This window comes from Cyclopterus lumpus, chromosome 20 (assembly GCF_009769545.1).
Source record: "Cyclopterus lumpus isolate fCycLum1 chromosome 20, fCycLum1.pri, whole genome shotgun sequence".
In the NCBI taxonomy this organism is placed as follows: Eukaryota; Metazoa; Chordata; class Actinopteri; order Perciformes; family Cyclopteridae; genus Cyclopterus; species Cyclopterus lumpus.
Window position 1 is genome coordinate 8,387,323 of NC_046985.1, and position 20,555 is coordinate 8,407,877.

Genomic DNA, 20,555 nt, shown 5'->3' on the forward strand with positions numbered 1-20,555 from the left:
TAAAATTAGCTTTAGCTTAAGCTAGCTATGACTGAACTACAGCTAGCTTAACTACTGTACTTTGATGTGGTTTTTTTTTAACCTCTGCTTTATATTTACAGCTAATTATTCTCTCTTCTTAACTTAGTTCTGACCAAAAATGAGTAGTTACTGTGATTTTCGCAACACTTTACTTTAAGTCACCCTATTTAGCATTTATGCATGGTATCTGAACATTTAATACCTGCTTATAACAGGCCTTATAACTAGGCCTATAACTCCTTATCCGTAGTGGAGGCTGCTGTAGAAACAGATGACAAATATAGTAAAACAGTTGTAATAATATAAAATATGGCTTTATAGGACACTTTACATAAACCAACACTTACATGTATGTGTTTTCAAACCATTTGGTAAAGATCCATATACTGCTTACAAATGCAAAATAGGGGAAACTGATTTTTATAGTGGACATATTACTTAATGAATTCTAAACGAGCCACGCTTGATTATAAACCTACAAACATCCCTAATGGTTGGACTGCATGTGTAAATGTAATGCTTCAATGCTACAGTTAGCAGGTACAGTTTAATGTCACCCAGCAGAGGGGTGGTGTAGGAATACTAAAGTCAGTACTTCCACATGTCACCTGTCTAATATGAACATGATGGCGATAGAGGAACAATAGACCGACTGTACTAGAGATGTTTGGTGATACAAGAGTGATATAATGCACACTTAAAGATCCAGATCCCAGACAGATGACAGACAGATGTAAGCTATTCTTCTATGGATCAATGTTGTAATATATTCAGCTCCGGTTAATGCTTACACCGGAAAATGTAAAGAGTGCAGCCTCATTGCCTGAAAACAGAACGGTAATGAGCTGAACCAGCGACAGGCATTCACAAAGAGAAAAGTGTGGGGGGGGGGGGGGGGGGGGGGGGGGGGGGAGAGAGAGAGACACACAGATGGAGGAAGAGACTTGTTATCTGTCTATTGCTCGTCTCCTGAATCGCTCCATCATCTGAAGACTGAACACACAACAGCTGCTCTGTAATGGGTCCGGATTTGAGACGGCGAGAGATATGTGCAATGAAAGAAGATGTATGTGTGAGAGAGATGGCGGGAGAGGGTTGAAGTAAATGGGTAGAATGGAGAGTGTTTGTTTTATGGACCTCTGCTGAACCAGTGTTGACCTCAACAGGCTTGACGGAGGGAACATCTTCTGGATTGTTTCAACTGATGAAATGATTTCTTTAAATAAACACAGGCCACATGATTGAGTAACACTTAATCATTTGGTATTGCTGTCCAAAACTGTGTCATTATAGCAGGTTTGTTCACTTACAATATATATATATATATATATATATATATATATATATATATATATATATCACCTGCATTCTCATTACATCACCTTTTCTAAAACACTTCTTAAAACTATTTTTATTGTGTGGCCTTTAATTCATTTAAGGTTTTAAGGCTGATTCTTTATTTTGTTCACTTCTTCCATTTTTACCATATGGCGACAAGTATTTACATTCTACAGACACTTTTAATTCAGAGCAAGGAGAAAACTTATATTAAAAGTTAACATGTATTTGCATTATTGATTAATATGCAACATTTGTATTATTAATTAATATGCAAAAACATTTCTTTCTCAATTGATTGATTAATTTTACCGTCTACCAAATGCCAAAGAATTGCAACTGTATCACACGATCTTGTTCAACTATTACTCTAAAACCCAAAAATATTTACTGTTTTTACCATTATAGAATACTACAACTCAGAGACTGAAAGCAGTGAATTTTGCATTTTTGCAAAACAAATTATGTTTTATTTAGCTTTTATTTAGTCTGATAAATTGTAATAGAACCTCACAGGGTTAAGGAGGACTAACTGTCTTACATTGTGGGCTTGGTTTTTAATAAAAGTGAGCATCTGATTTGGAAACAGTTGCAACACACTGATGGTTTTCTCCACAGATGGTGTTGAGGTTGAGGTCAAGACCTCACCATCAAACACCTTTAAATCGAAGTGGAACGCCGACTGCAAGCCGGGCCTTATAACCCACATCAGTGCTTGAACTCACTTGTGCTCTTATGGCTAAATGGGATAAAATCCTAGCAGCCAAGTCGCAACCTCGTATGCATAGCCTCAGATTAATTCCCCTGATATGGGAATGAGAATACTTTTTATTTTATTTCAGTGCTTTATACTTATTTTCTCCTGAAAGGTACTGTTGGTTCTGAGAAGTGTTATATAAATAAGCTTTACTATTATTATCATATATCTTGTCAGTCATTTTTACACATTCAACACACACATTGGATCTAATCCTGGAGCAGGTTCAGGAATTATGTTTTCATCCATAAAATACAGGATAAAGCATACAGTAAGTCACGTGTTACGTAACGTTTCCTTTTTAGTCTATGCCCATGTGAAATGTCAGTTCTGGTTGTTTTTCCTGCACTAATTGTCTAATTCCAATGGGCACTTATACATTTCTTTTATTAAAGTGCTTAACATTTTGACCCAAAATTACATCTACGTCTAGAAATAAATATTCTTCTGGAAATCCTGCATGCTTTTTAAGCGGAACTGAAAATGCGTCGTTTTGCTCTACTCTCTTCCTCTCCAAACTGATTTTCATACATTGCATTGCTTTAATCTATTTCATACTCATCTCTGAGCCAAATGCATTTTGATGGCGTGCAACTGAGTTCTCTCAAAAGGAGTTTTTGTGTGAGTTTCTGACTTGTTTTGTCAGGGGAGGGAAAAAAAACACTTTTAGAACAGATCCAGGATTTCTAGGAAATTCATTATGTGGTCATTCAAGGCAACAGCACTCTGTATTTGACACACCCTGGTGTGCGTGTGTGTGGCCCCATACTGGCTGGAGACTGTAATGGGTGGGTCCAGCGCAGTGTGTGAACATGTTTCTCCTCCTTTTACTTTCCACAGTAATTTTTCATATGAACAACATTTTTCACAGCTGAACAAAACTAGAGCAAACACACAAGATTCCTTCAGCTTCACCTTGAGCTATTTTCCCACACAACTCTCTTGCTGAGGACAAAAGGCACACAGGCACAGATACAGTAGACTCAGACGTAATAGGATCAGCTGAGGCCGACCTGTGCTGGAGTGGGTCTCTGGGTGGGCCAGGTGTGTCAGTAGAGGGAGGACACATCAGTCTATATGGCTGTATCATTTATCACCTTTCATAGTATACATATCTATATATATACTTGTAAATTATTTAAGATATTTAACCAACATGATGAACACAATCATGCGTTACAGTCTGAAGGGACCACCGACACCTAAAGCACACACAGTAAAATGTACGTGCCTTTATTGAAACATCATGGGTTTGACTTTCAGTTACCTCTTACTATACATTGTCGATTGAAAAAGTAAGCAAACGTTTTACACAAGTTCCAGTGAAAATCATGGATCCCCAAATTTGTGCGATGCTAGCAGCGTAGCGCTTGGCATTGTTGCGATGCTGGTCCACCACATTGTATCAACAACTATTGGATAACTAGCCTTTTTTAGCATGCTAACACCACAAACTAAGATGGTGACCAAGTTAGCATTGTCGATTTAAGGAAGTTAGCGTGCTGATATTAGCATTGAGCTAATATTTAGGTGGTTGACTGACATTATATCAACAATAACATGTTTTTTCACAAGACGGAGATGATATTTCATGCCAAACAACTGGTCATGCTGATAAACTGTGTGATGCAGAGGATGGATTGGTTGCCATGCCAACACCTTGTTATAGTACCAGCTAGGCCTTCTATTGTTCTTACTGGTGAATAAAAGCCATAATACCCCCCCCAACAGGCATATTTTCCAGAGGTTATGTGTACTACCTCTGCGGCACAGGCCATCGTGCCCATATTCACAGCAAGGAATGTCATCTTCCAGATTTATTTTGGTTTAATCCTATTATCCCTCTCAGACTGAGAAATAACAGCATGCCACAACTGAAGCCACGAGTATCTATACTCCCATTTGTACTTGAGAATTTGTGTCTGTGGGTGAGGTAAGTTACCTTGAAGGAGCTGTGTACGAGGGTTTCGTCCAGGTCGATCACCACACAGTTCTTGCCGTAGTCATCTATACTGACCTCTGGCAGAAGGAAATTGGCTGGAGGCTGCAGAGACAATACACACCTTTTACATCATTGTGTATATACAGCGATTCATAAGAGGGAACATGCTGCAAATTACACTCATACACACTCATACTGAGGGTGAAATGGTGGATGATGGCTCAGTTAGAGGTTACACTAAAAAAACACCTAATGGCATAAATGACCTGCAGGAAGGTGTTACTTTCATACTTATCTGGGTTTTTTGTTGTTGTAATATTGCAAAATAGCTTAATAGTATTCCTTTATAGTATTTAAAGATGACTGTTTAATCAAATTGTCAAGCTTCAGAAAGTGTATCTGCAACATGTACAGTGCTAAAAGTCTCCTTAATTCAATTTTCTCCATTATGAGGATTTGCTGAGACGGCATAATTAGTTGCAGCCTTACTAAAAGCTAAAATGTGTTAATAGCTCATTTAGGGCGTGGCTTGAAATTAGTATAATAATATTTATTAGATATTGATGATACAATGTATGTTAGATGCAATGAACTGTCTTCCATTGTTGTGCATTATACTGTTCAAAAAGGTTTAAAACCCTTAATTTATTTAATTTAAAACAATAATAAGACAGATACTCTTATGCAAGAAGCTGCATGATGGGACTATTCTTCCTTGACATCTCATATCAAAACTACTGTAATATTATGACAAATGTTCCTGCTCTTGTTGTGCTTCTACATGCGATTCAACTGTACAATTCCCTACTAATATTCTCTGTATTACCTCATGTTGACTGAGCTCTGTGCTTGCGCTGCCTTCAGGGTCAGGGAGAAAAGGAAAAATGCTTGTGTCCTCTGCCAAGCAGGCCTGGGGTTACAGACAGGCACAGGGCAGATGGTGAGGCCATAGGGGGCACGCACGCACGCACGCACAAAAATATTGAGTAATCAAGGTGTGCTACAGTGTATGAGTACGTTGTTCATAAGGGCTGAAACATTTTATTCCGCTCGAGTTATTTAAGTTGCCTCTCAGAGTCCTCGCCGGGAATACAAAGAGAAGACCTTATTGCCACTTGCCCTTCCTGCCATTGACAGGGAGGTGTGGTGTAGTTTAAAGCTTGCCTACGATGTTGGATGCGGTGAGTGCGAATATCCTAAATTACAGCGTATATTCCAAAATATCTAAATACATTGCTGCTTGAGCACAAACAAAACAAGTGAATTGAAACCAAGCCTTCTAATGGACAGACAGTAATTAATTGACCACCGAGTGCATGAACACAACGTAATTTTGCTCAATACAGACAAATAACTAATTTAATCAAGTATTTTCAGGGCGAGTCATCCATTTGTTGATCCAAAGTGCAGCCGTAAAGGTCTTGCGTAAGATTCAATCAATCTGATCTAATAATGAAATCAATTTCATGTTCTGTTCCAGTGATTGGAGGACACAGGCCTGAAATAAATGGTGATAAATGGATTTGGATTACTTCGGGGGGTTAAGCAGCCTAAAGCAAAGCCTTGAAAACTACACGATTATCAGGATGGGATGGAGAGAAAGAAAAATAACCTCTGTGCCAATGTCCACGTGCAGCTAGTATGATGAAGCACAGCACGGCAGAGGGAAGAGGTTACTGTGATGGCGCGAGATGAAGAAAAATGAAAGATAATAATACATACACTGGGGATGGGGATGACCTGGACCTGGTCACACTGGAGAAAATAAACACAGAGAGAAAGAGACAGACAGAGAGACAGAGAAACACAGAGAGAGAGACAGAGAGACAGAGAGACAGAAAGAGAGAGAAGAGACGGAGAGAGACAGGGTGGTAAAACAGAAAATAAGCAAAACAGTGAAAAATCTTCTCGAGGAAGAAATCGACTCCATCTATGTCGTAATCAACAAATGCTCGGGGAGAAAAAGAGGGAGAAAGACGGCTCAAAAAGGGACGAATAGTACACCCTGTGATAGTGAGAGCAACTCGCTCAAAAACAAACAGAGCTGCCATAGTAACAAACATGTCTGGCCAGAAATCCAGCAACAGTTCGCTGCTGGGAGGGACTCCGAAATTAGCCCCGCCGCAATAACAAGGCTTTTTATGGCGAGGTTCGCAAGGTTCACTCTAAATTAATGGGGACTCATTTGTTAGGTAGGGGTTCCGGAGCGGGGTCAGCGCTGACCACATGTATAGTATCAGTAAAGGGCTGCACATTCCTCCCCTGAATGAGAGACATTTACAGGTAAACAGGAGTGGAAATGTGATACGACGCTGCTCCATTTATAGCCCGGCGTACCTGCCTTGGCAGCAGAACACTGTGTTTGCGGAGGAGCTCGGGGGTTTTGGCGCCTTTTCCCGTGGCCAGAACCTCCGCTTCACACATCCTCACTACACTGGTCAGAGTGTGTGTGAGGAGAGGTGGAGGCGTGGGTGCCAGGCAATCCATCACACCTGACAAACACAAGGCCCACTTTATGGGGGATTAAAGCAGTGTGTGTGTGTGTGTGTGTGTGTGTGCATGCATGTGTGTGCATGCAAGTGTGTGTGTGTGTGTGGACATGTGTTGTCATGGGCATGTGGTAATACTCGCCAGAGAGAGCGAGCAACTGTGTGCATGTGTGTTATTTTGTGTGCGGATGTGTGCGTAGGCCGATATCGAAGAATGCGAGATGGGAAGCAAGCCCGTATTTTTCAAGCAGTGGATGGTAAACAACCTCTGGGTTCAGCGGGTTTGAAGCAGCTGGAAAAATGTGTGGAGGGAGCTCAGCGAGGCAGCACAGCGCCTCAGCTCTCTGCAGGAAAAAGGAAAACCCTAATAAGCTCCCTGTGACAATACAAATAAATGTTTCTCGTTACTCTGGATCTCTCCACGCAAACTAGGACTCCTGTTGATAGATATCAACTAATTCCCACAAGGTTTTCTTTTCAGTCACGTGGATGCAAATGGTATTCAATTTGGGGATCGGGAAAAAATGAGCTTCACCTTGGGAGGACTGCCGTTCTCCTCTGGCGGCGTGGGCAGAGAAAGTGTCTTGTTGTTGGCGGGCGGTGTCTCAACGTGGTACTCATTGTAGTTGCGGAAGCAGCAGAAGAAAGGGCTGAAAATGCTCCGGCTGCGATGCTTCTTCAGGCTGCTGTTGGACTGGGAGACTGGAAGAGATAATGACAGAAAGAGCCAGGTTATTTGCATATGACAGCCAGTGAAGGACGAAGTATTCCAGCAATAGTATGTCAAAAATCACTATGTGAGACATAAAATGGATCTCCTGACTTTGAATCAAGTGCTGCTTTAGTGCCATTTCACAGCAATGTCACCTGTTGAGAGAGTAGGTATCTTATTTTAAAGCATTTATGTTAATGCTAAGCATCACCTCTGAAAAAGAAAAAAGAGAAGTGAGATGCAGACGGACTGCATTTCACATGCATCATCACATTATTGTACAACACAGCGAGGGAGCACAGGGACAGAAATAGGCTTCATCAAGAAAAATTAACATCAAGAAAGATGGAGAGAGCCAAACAGACAGATTAATATCATATATGTGAGGGAAAGAGGCATAATATATGACAATACAATAAATAAAATGTTGAACCTTTCACATTAAAGAGACCCTGAATGTAAATACTGAAAACCACTATACACATACACCACCCCACACACACACACAGGACATTTTATATCTGAAACAGCTTGGATGCAAAACCATTTCTATTATTTGACGATAGCTGACAGTAATTTACAGAAACTAGATCCACATGCTTGGGAAGAATAGTTGATCAGTGTCAGAGGGCTGCAACGTTCCGGGAAGAAACAGCATACACATGAAGGTCCCTGGTTTACATCATTCCTCCTTTACTGTCTCTGAAGCTCATGGCCTACTTTCACACTATTGTATCATATATATTTTCTGTCTCTAAAGACGAGTGGATAAAATAGAAGTTTGGGCAGCTCCAGTACAAAGGCTAAATCTGACAGCGTAATTATCCTGAGGTGTTCCTGAAGTAGAAATTCTGCAGGTTTAATTGCTTTATAGGTAATTTCTAGGCATGGAAATCCCAAATCTGTTCAGGACTTTGAAGTGGCTGACTTTAGATGGAATCCTCTTTTCCGTGCCTCGGAGCAGCCATCACATAGCGCCCTGCGTCTTGCTAACGTGTTCATACAGCCGTGTGACACAGACGGCCCCGTTAGCCATGCATGCGGAGGCGGTTTGCAGCCGGCCCGTGTTCTAAGAGGCTCCAGTATCTGACAGGCCACGGCTCTTGCTCTTCCCCGATAGATGTTCCCGTGAAGCAACACTTCTCTAAAGTAAACAGCTAAATGGTCGGAAACAGGAAGGCAACATGCTGTGCTACTAAAACCTGCATGTGATTGAGGAGATGTTCTGTCCTTGTAGACTTGATGCACTCACTGCTGGTACGGCAGACTGATAAAAGTACACCGACTAGAAGTATACACCATTTTTCTATGGTACGTCTGCAGATTTTAAAGTAAACTAGAAAGTGTACTGTTATATACAGATTAAAGCATCAATGGTTGAACACAACAGGAATTCATCTGATTAGAAAAAAGGCAAAACACACTGAAAGCATTAACCCCAAAAGAGCGAGGTCACCAATCACACACATACATACACATACACTCACAACCTACATATACACGCACACACGCACAGTTGAGGGGACTTAATGTGGTGGAAGTAAATACATATGCCACCACTTTAAACTGTGGCACTACCTTTAAAGGGTTGGTTCACCCAAAAGGCTTTAGTGTGAACTGGCAAAGCAGATTTGTTTTAATATTTAGGTGAGTGGAATATCCTTTGTGGTGCTCCCAGAGTGGAATAAGGGCACCATTTTTTTTAAAATATAGGCTGACTACGAGCCATTAATAAAAAGCAGTATTAGAAAGTGGTGTAATAAAATTACATAACTTTTTTGTTTTTCATTTGAAAAGTTTGATTTTCTCATTTGGGTTCTTTTGCACCGGTGGCAACAAATCTTAAAGACTCAAAACCGGGGCAAATAAAACACAAACTATCTAGTAGTACAATAAAGGGCTGTAATTGGACTATTTAACTCCAGTTTGGAGAGACACTGAGTCCTCCCCTTAAAGTTGGCCTCAAACCCCATGATGTCATTATTCCTCCATTTTGAGACCAGCTAGCATTTTCCCCGCCCTGGTCTGCTAGCCCCTTGAAACCTCTCAGAGGAAAGCAGGTGGGAGAGGGAGAGAGAAGGGAGAGGGATCTTGAATGGGAGAAAAGGGCGTAGAATGGGTGGGAGAGTCATCGACGCGAGACAGCCTATACTTGAGTCTGATTCTTACTCCACCCCCTCCTGCACCACCACCCTACACAAACAGAGCTCTCCTTTCTCCTTCTGACACAAACAACATAGCTGAGAGTTGACTGCTGCCGGACACCGAGCGAGCAAACACACACACACACACACACACACACACACACACACGCAGCATATGTTCACATGTTTCGGCAAAGGGCCACGTGCCACAAGCCGCATACTTCACAGATTGACACAAACTTTTTTCTTTCAATGTCCTTGCTCAGGAATGTGACTGCAGTCGTCTCGTCTTGCAGAGTAATGCTCTGAGAATAACAGCAAAAGGTTAAAGTGCAACATTTGCCGTTAAGAATACAAGAGGCCTGACCTGCATTAACACAGCAGGAAGTCAGTTAGTTAGCTATGTCTTATAATCAGGCAAATGAGACACTAAAGCGCAGAGGAATCAGCTGATAGTCGGTTCTGCTAATAAGGGATCCGCCTCACTAAAATCTAAGTAAATGTGTTTTTTACCGTATTTAACGAAAGCTCCCTGGAGAGAGAGAGAGAGATATGAGGCCAACGCCTCCTCAGAGCAGGTGCAGAATTATTTACCCACTGAATACACTTCATTTGATCAGCATATTCCCTTGATCTGAGAGCTGTAAAGAAACATCCCTTTATGGCAGTACCTGTGTTAGTGCGCCTGCTAAACGTTAGGTAACAACGATGAAAGGCTTTCCAGTCAACCCAGAGCTAGCCAGACGGCTCTCGGTCACATGTTCAGGCACAACCACTAACAAGGCCGGAAGAGGGAGAAAACGCAGGAAATTCTCAGCATTCCTGACAGGAAGAGGATAATCACCCTGTGACCCACAGCGTGGACTAATGCCAAGCTCCGAGAAGGAATATGATCCCCGGCTTAGCTCAAGTATTTTGAGGTGGCCTTTTTTTACTGTAGCTTTTAAAAACACATAAAGTATGCGCCCGGTCAAAACACAACTCGCCACATTTGAAATATGAAGGCAGGTTTAAGTTTAGCTGCCTCGATGACGTCCTAGAAGGTTTATGTCAGAACATTCATCACTTGTGAGCCAAATGCTTCTGGCTGAGCAATTGAGCAAAGCAAAAAGTAAAGGTTAATTCAGGTGTATTACAACTTGGCTCTTATGTTCATAACTAATGGAAATCATATTCAAAACAATCAACATTATGCTCACCAATTTAATTGCTGAGATCTGGAAATATAACCAACACACAAAGCCACGAAGGTAAATGTGAGAACGATCCATGTGAATGTGCAGTTTAAATAATTAAGATGGAAAAGGGGTTGTGTTTTAAATGGCACAGCCGGGTACTTCACATACAGCAGAATAAAACAGCTGCCTCAGGGATTTCAAAGCTATCTCTGCGACACCAAAGCTGCTGTAAATTGGGAAGAAAGCCCTTCCTGACATTGTGGCAAGGAGACACTTCCATCCCTCAAACAGTGGGCATGCCTTTTCTGATTATTTACTACCTCACTGAGATTGTGAGTGTGGGGTGTTTTCAGTTGTCTAGGGCTTATATAACAACATTGTGATGTAAAATACATGTACAGTACTCTCCACACATACACTGACAGGTAATCCACTATTAGCCTGGAGCCCGGGATTTAATGTCTTCAGTTGACAACATTCAGGGGTAGAGATGAATAAGCTGTTTCTGTCCCCAGCTTTCAACAACAACAACAACAACAACAACAACAACAACAACAACAACAGACAAGCAGGGAAGGGGAACTCCTTGTTGGGCACCGTTTCAGCAAATAACAGTGTGGAAGGAAATTCCTGCAGTAATACACGATACCTCAGAAGAGATGACGCTAAGAAAGGACACCTTTATCTTATTCTTAAGTTTAGACAGGGACTACTTTCACTCATCTCTTTAATATTGTTATTTATCCTTTTTAAAAATGTACACAAATTGTGGAAAATGTTCATAAAAGGTGTTAACTTTAGATGTTTTATTACCAATGGACCAACTACCAATGTTGGTCCATTGGTAGTTTTAAAATGTAGCTTGCTAAAAGACTTTAATGGTTAGTAAATAAATATATTTTACCATTTCCATCTATTGTCATCCACACATCAGGAGCCAGTTCATCCGTTCAGTGTCTTGCTCAAGCACACTTTACTCTATTCAACTCTATTCTTTTGTTCATCCCAAAGCACACATTATTGATCGTTTCCAAAAAAGAGAAAATCAAACCAAAAGAGGCAATCATAATTCCAAACGCTCGGCTTCAAAAACAATATTTACCAAAGAGCCTTTGCTTCACAAAATACACTTGAACACGTGACTGCTGCTCGCACGCGCACACACACACGGACACACACACAGCAAATTCAAACAGCTGAGTGGAGTTAGGCAGCATCAGATGAGCTGAGCCTGACACCTTCGCCTGCCGAGGGCCAAGGGTCGGTGGGTTATGTGTGAGGCCATCAAGGCCAGTAATAGCACAGTATGATAAAATAAACTCCCATTAAGCCTCCTTACTTCACCACATGAACAGCTGAGGGCCGGAGTGAAAATTACCGACTGTGGAGGTGCTGTACACTCAGTTCTAGCAATGCCTTTAGTCACACTCACTGACCCTCAGTCACCTGCCCCTCTGGCTTAATTTCCATACTTATCTGGTGGGAGGATGGATTAATAAATATATATATACACATACATGCATCCTACATGACCTTATGTAGGTAACTGGCATTCATTCCATAACCCAGTTATATTTGAAGAGATTTAAAACACCGACCACTTGGTTGGCACCCATGTGCGTCGTACTGCAGGGTGCTAATTCTCCCAGCTGCTGCCGTGAACTCTGACACAAAAACGTGGGCTGGTCTGCTCTTGCTCTCCTGCCTCAGGGGTACAGCGGCGTGGGCGCTGTGGTGGCGGTGCCAGCCTGCCTGCTGCCCCCCGGGGGGATGGGGATGAGGTGGGTGGGTGGGGGTGGGGGTGGGGGGGGGGGGGGGGTGGGTGGGGGTGGGGGGTGGGGGTGGGGGGGGGGGGGGGGGGTTTGCTGCTGCTTATCGAGCGCTCAGCGTAATGAAGGAGATGACAAGCGCGGGGGAATTAACCCACTGAGAGCTCAAGGAGAAATAATGAGGGAGATCTGACTGTTCTGCTGCAGTTACGCAACCGGCAGCCACACAGCCCACGCTGTTTGGGGTTGCGGCAGTTTATTATTTATATATCTTTTTATATTCTCATATACAACTGTAGATGAGCCAGAGGCTCAGTGACTGATGGGAAATCCTCCTTGCCTGTCGGTAAAAAACGTTATCAGATTAAATGTCAGATGAAATTAAAGGCCTGTCTGTCTTCAGGCTTCTCTTGAGAATAGACATGCTTGTACACCTGGTGACCCCAGAGATGTGGTCTGCAGCTGTAAGATTGATCCTGAAAGTTGTTCCAGTGAGTTGTTAGGGTGGAATTTAAAGGGGAACGCCAATAGTTTACTATTGATCCGCCATAAAATACGGGAATTTACAAGATGAATCAATAACAAGATGGCAAGGGTCAAAATGCCTAACTCTTTGAAGGCTTCAACAGTGGTCCACAAACCAATGAGTGACACCAAGATGACGACGACCACTTCTCATATTCAGCCTATTGGTAAACCCTCCCTGTCTGGTAAATGAGCACCTCTTATGATGAGTAAAGTAACCATGTTGTGTAAATTCAGTGGAATGTCCCTTTACGTTTTGTTCTTAAATACGCAAGCACACTCAAAACAACAATTTGTTTGTTATTCATCAAATCCGATTCATTAAAATGGTGCTTGCTATGAATGGAAAGAACGCTGACAAGTAGGTCATGTATTTCTGTGTGTGTGTTGGGGAGCATGTGTGTCGTTGCTGCCTCTGCTCTCCGAGAGGCGTGTATCTCTACATGTACCCACACAGCATGTCCTCCATAGGGCCCCTTGAGATTCACAGCTAAACAGTATTCACCTTTACCTCCGGAGAGGCAGAAAACGGCCTCCATACTTGTTCATTTGCTTCTCCTTCGCTCGTCGATTTAAAAATGCATACGCTTTTTATGCCCTTCTGTCAAACATCTGACAAAGTGGCACGCAGGATAAATCAGGAAGGGTGATAGAAAATCACTATGGACAAAACATGATCTCCCTTTTAGCCAATTACTGGTGATGAATGCCAGCCAGAAGGGGGCAACATATGCAGAAAGGCCATCACCTGTCAGCGCCAGACCGGGTACCTGCCTACAACCCAAGAGACACACAGAAGCTATTTGAGCACTTTCTCCTGCTCTCTCTCCCCACCCACACACACACCCTTTCCTCCTTGACCCCTACCTTTCTCCGATTGTATTGATCCGTTTGACAACGTCTGTTTGGCTGGATGGATGCTCAATTAATGCAAGCTTGTGGCCTGTCCGAGTCCCGTCGAAAATTGGCTTTAGAGCAGCAGCATCCAGGGCTTCTGTGGCCGTGTGGCAGGCGCTGGCTTTGGGAGCATTAATAATGGCCTTCACTGACTCACGGCAATTGAATGCCAAAGTGTTGCGATGTACAGGAAAGGCATGAGTGATGTCATCCCGCAACAATGCTGCGCGTTTAAATCGAGACACGACAAGCATACAGCAGAAGTATGTCAGCTTTTTGTCTTCTGTATTCATTTAGGCGAATTTTGAAGAGCTGAAAGCCAGCTGCAGTCCATTAAGCTCAAAACTGAAAACAGATACAAGGCGCTTAGTATGAAAGGAGTACTTCTAAAATGTATATTTTATCATTCAAATCAATATAAACTATATTATGTATGAGTGCAATCACAACCAATCAGTGCTCAGGATGGAGATCTACTGGGCAGAATGGCATTTTACAAAGAATCTACTAGAAATCCTACTAACAGTCTCTTCAAAAGCCCGGGCTGGACATTTTGAAGTAGAGGTTGCTCCAAAACAAACAACCACAGTGTATGAGCTACACTTGAGACAACATTCAAACATAAAACTTTCCCACAATGCAGTCAAACATACTGTCCAAAGCACACAGACATCAAAAGAGAACCAGAAAAACCAACAAAATACTGAGAGCAGACAAATGTTGAGGCACACGTATACATTTTTTTAAACTGTCCAATCACATAAATACATATGTATGTATGTATGTATGTATGTATGTATGTATGTATGTATGTATGTATGTATGTATGTATGTATATATATATATATATATATATATATATATATATATATGTAGTATGTATATGGCAGCATATCAACAATATAGTCTGCAACCAGATTTATGAAGAAGTCCAATTATGTTAAAGCTCTATTTTTAACTGGAAGCCAGTGCAGAGACTTCAGAGCAGCAGCCATGTGAACTCTTTTCTCTTTTTTTCCAGTTAAAACTGCATTCAGAGTGATGGCTTAAGTATTCACAGCCAGCCAGTGTAGGAGTGAAGAAAGCGTCAACCCACACTATTTTCCCCTACGGCCTCTCCGGGGACGGATTGCAGTGCGCTTGCATCTCCTTCACTGTGTCTCACAATCCATAGATCTTTACAGACCGCCTCGTAATTAAAGGCCAATTTACTACTTCTTTTTTTTTTTCAAACCCAATTTATTTATTGTGAAACCTGACATCAATCTTTCTAATGCATTCTCTGCTCTGGTCATAACACTTTATCAAAATAATTTACATTTTTATAATGAGTTCAAAGTCCACCATGAAGGAAATGCACAAGAGAGGAATTATAGATATAGAGCGTATAGGGATGCTATGGCTAGCTTCTAGAAAGCACTAGGGGGTTCATTTTAAAGAGAGAATAATTTTTTTAACAAAAGAGATGTGATAACATTATTTACTGAGCTTTATAGGTGATGGGTGGATTTTTGTTTACCCTTGGATAGAGCTAAGCTAGCAGTTTACCGTATTTTAAGGCGTTTGCTAAACTCAGATAAACTAGCCGTCTCCTGGCTAAAGCTTGTGACTAAATGAGTTGAATCAATCATCTCATCTAATTCTTGGCAAAAATAAAGCGTTTTTTTAAAAATGCTAATAAATAAAAGTGTATAAATTCATCACTATGGCCTTTTCTCTCGACAGTACTTACACATACTGACACAAAAAATAAAGGGACTATTGATGAATGACTGTCTATGAGCTCAGGCATGATGTGAAATTCAGTGTTGGCGAGTCCATTGCGGTTACTTACAATAACAAACAAGCTCTGTGTGGCGCAACAAAACAACTAAAACTTACTCAAACAATGCATTTATTTGCTACTTACAGCTGTAAAAAACATTTCACTGCCTCTCGTTGTGGGACTGAATGAATGCAAAAGACAAATTAATACAATCCCACAACTTTCTCTTCAGGCATGTTCATCCACACACTGGGGCCGGTCCCGCACAGTTAACAAGCTTACCAGTCAAGGGGCTTAGGGAAGAAAAACATTCAACTCTTCCCAATCAGCTGCCCAGTATGGTATTGGACTAAAGTAAGAAAGATGTGTCCAACGCTCCAACACTTCCCCGGAGGTGCAGATAATCAGCTTTTCGGAGCAGCATTGGCTGAAATAGACTCATAAATCGGTAATAGAGGACCTGCACTTCAGAGTGCAGCTTTTCTCTCCCTCTTTCTTTAAGTCAAAATGGTGCACTGAATATTGCCTTCACTGTACGCACATAGCAATCCAATGTGTTTCTTAAGAGAGGTGGAAGGCTTGTGGATGACATACTGTACACTCAAAACATATCTAAAAAATCTACGCCACCTATGGCCGAGTAAAAGATGGTAATCCCCCTCGACAGAGTCCGGTCATGACAGCGGAGTGCTGGACACAGCAGAGTGGCAGGTTATGCCAGGGACTCTGGGGAAGCCAACACTCACAGTAGCTCCCCAACTGGGCTGCCACACACCCCTGCAGGTGTGGTCCACACATCATAAACGCGTTCCTAATGCACAGCAGCGTGTTCCAGAAACAACCTCAAAAGGCAAGCACGCATGAAATCACAGGTTTGTCGCCATATATAGTATATATATATATATATATGCCTGCTGCTCCTCCTTGTCTATGCTTCTTCTGAAAGTATATATATCTCATCACCATTGAAGACATTCACACAAGCCAGACAGAGCACCTTGACCCGTTTCTAAAAGGCAGGACGTTAATGAGCTCTGTGACACTGCCTTGCTGCAGCCTTGAGCTGCCATTGGAGTAATGACATGGGAGACTGGCCAATTATGTCTCTTCAGGAGAATGCATATTACTCAGCCTCGGCCAGAAGGAACGTGCGTTTCCCCTAGAGCTAATTTATTTGAAAGAAAAAGTAAAAACTGATTTTACAAGAATTCCAGGAGAACCATTAAGCTGTGTGAAAGAGGCAAAACAAACAAACACATTGTTGTGCAACACTTGAGCACACCTAATGATATTATATTTTCTTATTGAAAGCAAAGCCTCTTAAGAGACAAACTAAGAGTTGTCTGTGTACCCAAAGAATAAATATAGCTTGTTTCTATACGCCATTGAGCTTTATTGTGTATTTGGAGATGTTTTATCATTATTATGAACATTCAAACTGTTTTTGTTTTTTTCAATCAACATACACCATCATGATGCTGTTAAGACTAACCCACTAAATTACCAAATGTGTATTAATCCGGGGCTAAAAACAGTCCCCAACAATTTCATACTCTTACCGATGTTATCTTTACTAAAAGAGAGGGTTTTTTAAAAAATATATTTTTGTGACCTGTTTTTAAAGGTGTATGTTTCAGTGGGAACAAATGGGCTCAAGGTTGGAAGAGCCACAGACAGGTAAGCAAGAAAGTATTGAGGGACTGATCAACATATGTGACAAAAAAAAAAAGCTTTGCTAAATGTATGCTTTCTTGATTTTCTGAAAGAATTATAATCTAGTGAAGAGGTGTATCTTTTATCTTGACTAAACTTTGTATTTTTTACTATTGTGTTGCAGTCCGAATTTAATGTTCAATGTATGCATTGCTATCAGCTGTCTATTAACAATGTGTGTGTGAGGGATAGTGTATGAGTAGCCAATATTGGGAAAAGAAAGCGTTAGCCATCAACCAGGACTCAAGCACCTAAACACATCTGTCAAAATCTGTTTTAGTCTCGCTGTCACGGTGCAGCAGTGAAGAGCTAAACTCAGATTTGACCTAATCTGATTAAGTTAAACAGCTCGTCCGTTGATACCTGTCGGACTGTGAAGTTATCGCACCAAAGTCTCGAAGACGAGCAGACTGAGGCTGGCCGCCCTGTGACTCCCTGTGCGCTGTTCGTCCAGTTGTTGCATTGCATTGCATCAGATCCTGAAAAGTAAAGGTCTGCCAAATGAAAAGCCTCATTTGGAGTTTCTCCGCCTCCTCTGAGCGTATGTGCTGGTTCCTGTGAAATATATGGCCTTAAAGTAGTACAACATTGCTGTTTTATCTACATTATGATACAAGAAATGGACTGAGTGTGTCCACAATTATCTATCTGATAAAGTTCACCTCCAACAGGCAAACAATAGCCTTCTATCCAGCAACAGTATGACACGGTTGACTTGCCAATTCACCTGCCCTGTATGAAGAGAGAAACCGGCCACATTATGATTCCACCCCACACCTCATTTAACATAATCCATAATGCATAAAGATATATTGTCCACCTGACCAAATGTTATAAAAAAAATGGCTCTAATGAATTACTACGTCTTTGCTTGGAATGAAACCGATAGGACTCTGAAAATAGCCTGCTCTGAAATATTCAGTGTGTGTGCGTGTAGGTGTGTGTGTGTGTGTGTGTGTGAGTGAGTGTGTGATCATTAGTGGCTTCAGCGCAGCCCAAGCAGGTCACAGAGTAACTGTCCTGGAAAACAAGAGCTGTTTGTTGTCTGCTTTGACAGAGCCAGTGATGAGGGGCGGGGACTCTATTCAGGAAGCTCCCTGGTGATACTGTGTGTGTGAGTGTGAGTGTGTGTGTGTCCTCTCTGGTCAGTGGCTGACTCTGGGTTTTATCCCGCCAGATTAATTGTCGGATTCCACATGTCATCTGGGATTTACTGTTCAAGACAAGCGGGATTTCTCAGACAAGAAAGTGTGGGAAATCTGTGAGAGTGATTAAAAATGTGCTAAAAGCAGCAGTATAATTTCTTTTCTAACACATTTCCTGGATGATGCTTCATCGCTTAAGTCAGCAGCGAAGCCGTGTTTGCCGTTAGTGATTGTTTTCATTGATTTGTCTATGAAGGTTTTAATTATCGCGGCGGCGCCACAAAATTAGAGGAAGCCGTTAAGGAAAAAGAAATATCAGAAACGTGCTCCTACATGAATCGTAATTGATCTGGCCGCCGTAATCACGCAGGCCAGTCATAGACTTCTTATCTAGAATTGTGTCCAGATCTTCATTTTATGACCACCGGCCAGGAGGTCAACGAGTCAGAGTGGTTCATGTATGTCAGTGTTGCTCAGCAGAGGTGATGCAGGAAGGTGACCTTTTCTTCAACAGAGCACTGTGTGTAGCAGGAAGTTGTGGTCCCTCTGGCCTCCAGGCACCCTGTGGCTCAGTGGGATGGGAGCTGGTGGGGGAATGTCCTAACCACTGTGCCCTCAGCTGTGTATCCCACGTGTGCTTACACAGTACTCCAAAGCCAGATTTCTTGTGTTCTCGACTCAAAATCAAAAATGTGTGACTGTCCTGCGCAGACTAGAAGAAAAAAAAAACCTCTCAAAGTTAATGAAAACTGGAAAGCTCCCGACTCATGAGGGGGATTTGTCATTGATGGCATCACCACATGGTGAAGTGGCGACTCTTGTGCAAAACAACAGAGAGAAAATGTGTTTTCGTGCAGCCGCTGTAATCTGAAGAGCAGCTGTTGAGCAGTTGTTTTTAGGCGCTTTATTTTTTTTTTACACATCTGGAAGTGAACATTTATGACCTTGTTAAAGTACGTTGTCGGTCGGTTATGTGGTTATTATTATATAAATGTTATGTTTTATTATCATTATGCGCTGTACTCAACCTTTCAACACTTATCGCTTCAGTGAGGTAGTTTAAGATAGACAGGAAAAAATAGAAAAAGCTACATATATTTGTGTATGTAATGTGATTCCTGGCTTTTGGACTAATACATGTGTAAATATAAGTACTTATATTGCCAGTTTTCTCTTATGCACCATAGGCAAACTGTTGACCTCTGATCATTGGTGGGTAGTGTACCAGGCATTTTACAGAGCCAGTGATGCACACAGAGATGTCGCCCGTGCAAAAGGAGTAGAGTACCCGCCCCCTGTAGTAAACCCTAAACACATTTATCATCACTAAGTCGCACAATGTTTAACATTTTAAATGAGGTTTATGATAATGAAGCCTCAAGTTACGGGGCACTACACACACATCTCTGTAACCGATGTGGACCGCAGGGCTCTGAAAGGGTTCTCTGCTTCAGATCAACAATGGAGGTTTTCCGTCGATCCTCTCCGTCTTTGCTGATGAACCCAATATCGTCTCTGCACCGAGGGCTGCAGATCAGATTTGACAACCGAACAACGTAAATATTCTACAGCTGGAAATACAAATAAAAACATCGCGCGCGCGCGTATGTACGTGTGCGTGTGTGTGTGTGTGTGTGCGCGCGCGCGCTTGTGTGTGCGTGTGTGTGTGTGTGTGTGTGGCATTTTACGCCTTACCTTTATCTGGACTTGAAGAAATGCTCTCCTCCTCTTTCGGATTTGCAACCTGTGTTATTATGGACGTGTTGTCCATGGAAACGAGATGTGATGCACCTTTCGGCTACCGCGTTTTATTCCTCGGCAAACGTGAGCAAGCGCACGACAGTCCCGTCGGCTGCGCGCGTGCTAACGCGTCCGCTGTTTGGCAGCATTAACATCCCGTTTTATTCGAAGCATGCAGTCCCTTCTCCTCCCCCCCACCCCCCACCCCCCACCACTACCCCACCCCTACCCCACCCACCCCACCACCCGGAGCTCACGAGCGGGACGAAATGTCAGCGAGAAGACGCGTCCGAAACATCCGAGGTGACAGTCCGACGTGCCGGAGACCAACAACGCGTCAGTCCTGCATGGAAGTCGTGTGCGTCCGCGGAGGCAGGCAGCATAGCACCCCGCCTGCTGCTGCTGTCCGCTCCGGCTCCG

At 42.3% G+C, this 20,555-nt stretch overlaps 1 protein-coding gene across 1 annotated transcript; it reads right to left on the minus strand.

The window, feature by feature from the left end:
- Positions 1–3,037: 3,037 nt before the first annotated feature.
- LOC117749905 (CTD small phosphatase-like protein) lies at positions 3,038–20,288 on the minus strand. The gene is made up of 5 exons (XM_034560723.1): positions 20,091–20,288; positions 7,083–7,249; positions 5,781–5,813; positions 4,059–4,160; positions 3,038–3,061 (listed from the first exon to the last, which is right to left on the minus strand). Exons 1-5 carry the CDS (start codon positions 20,164–20,166, stop codon positions 3,038–3,040), a joined length of 402 nt encoding a protein of 133 aa, XP_034416614.1. The 5' UTR covers positions 20,167–20,288.
- Between the last annotated feature and the right edge of the window lie 267 nt (positions 20,289–20,555).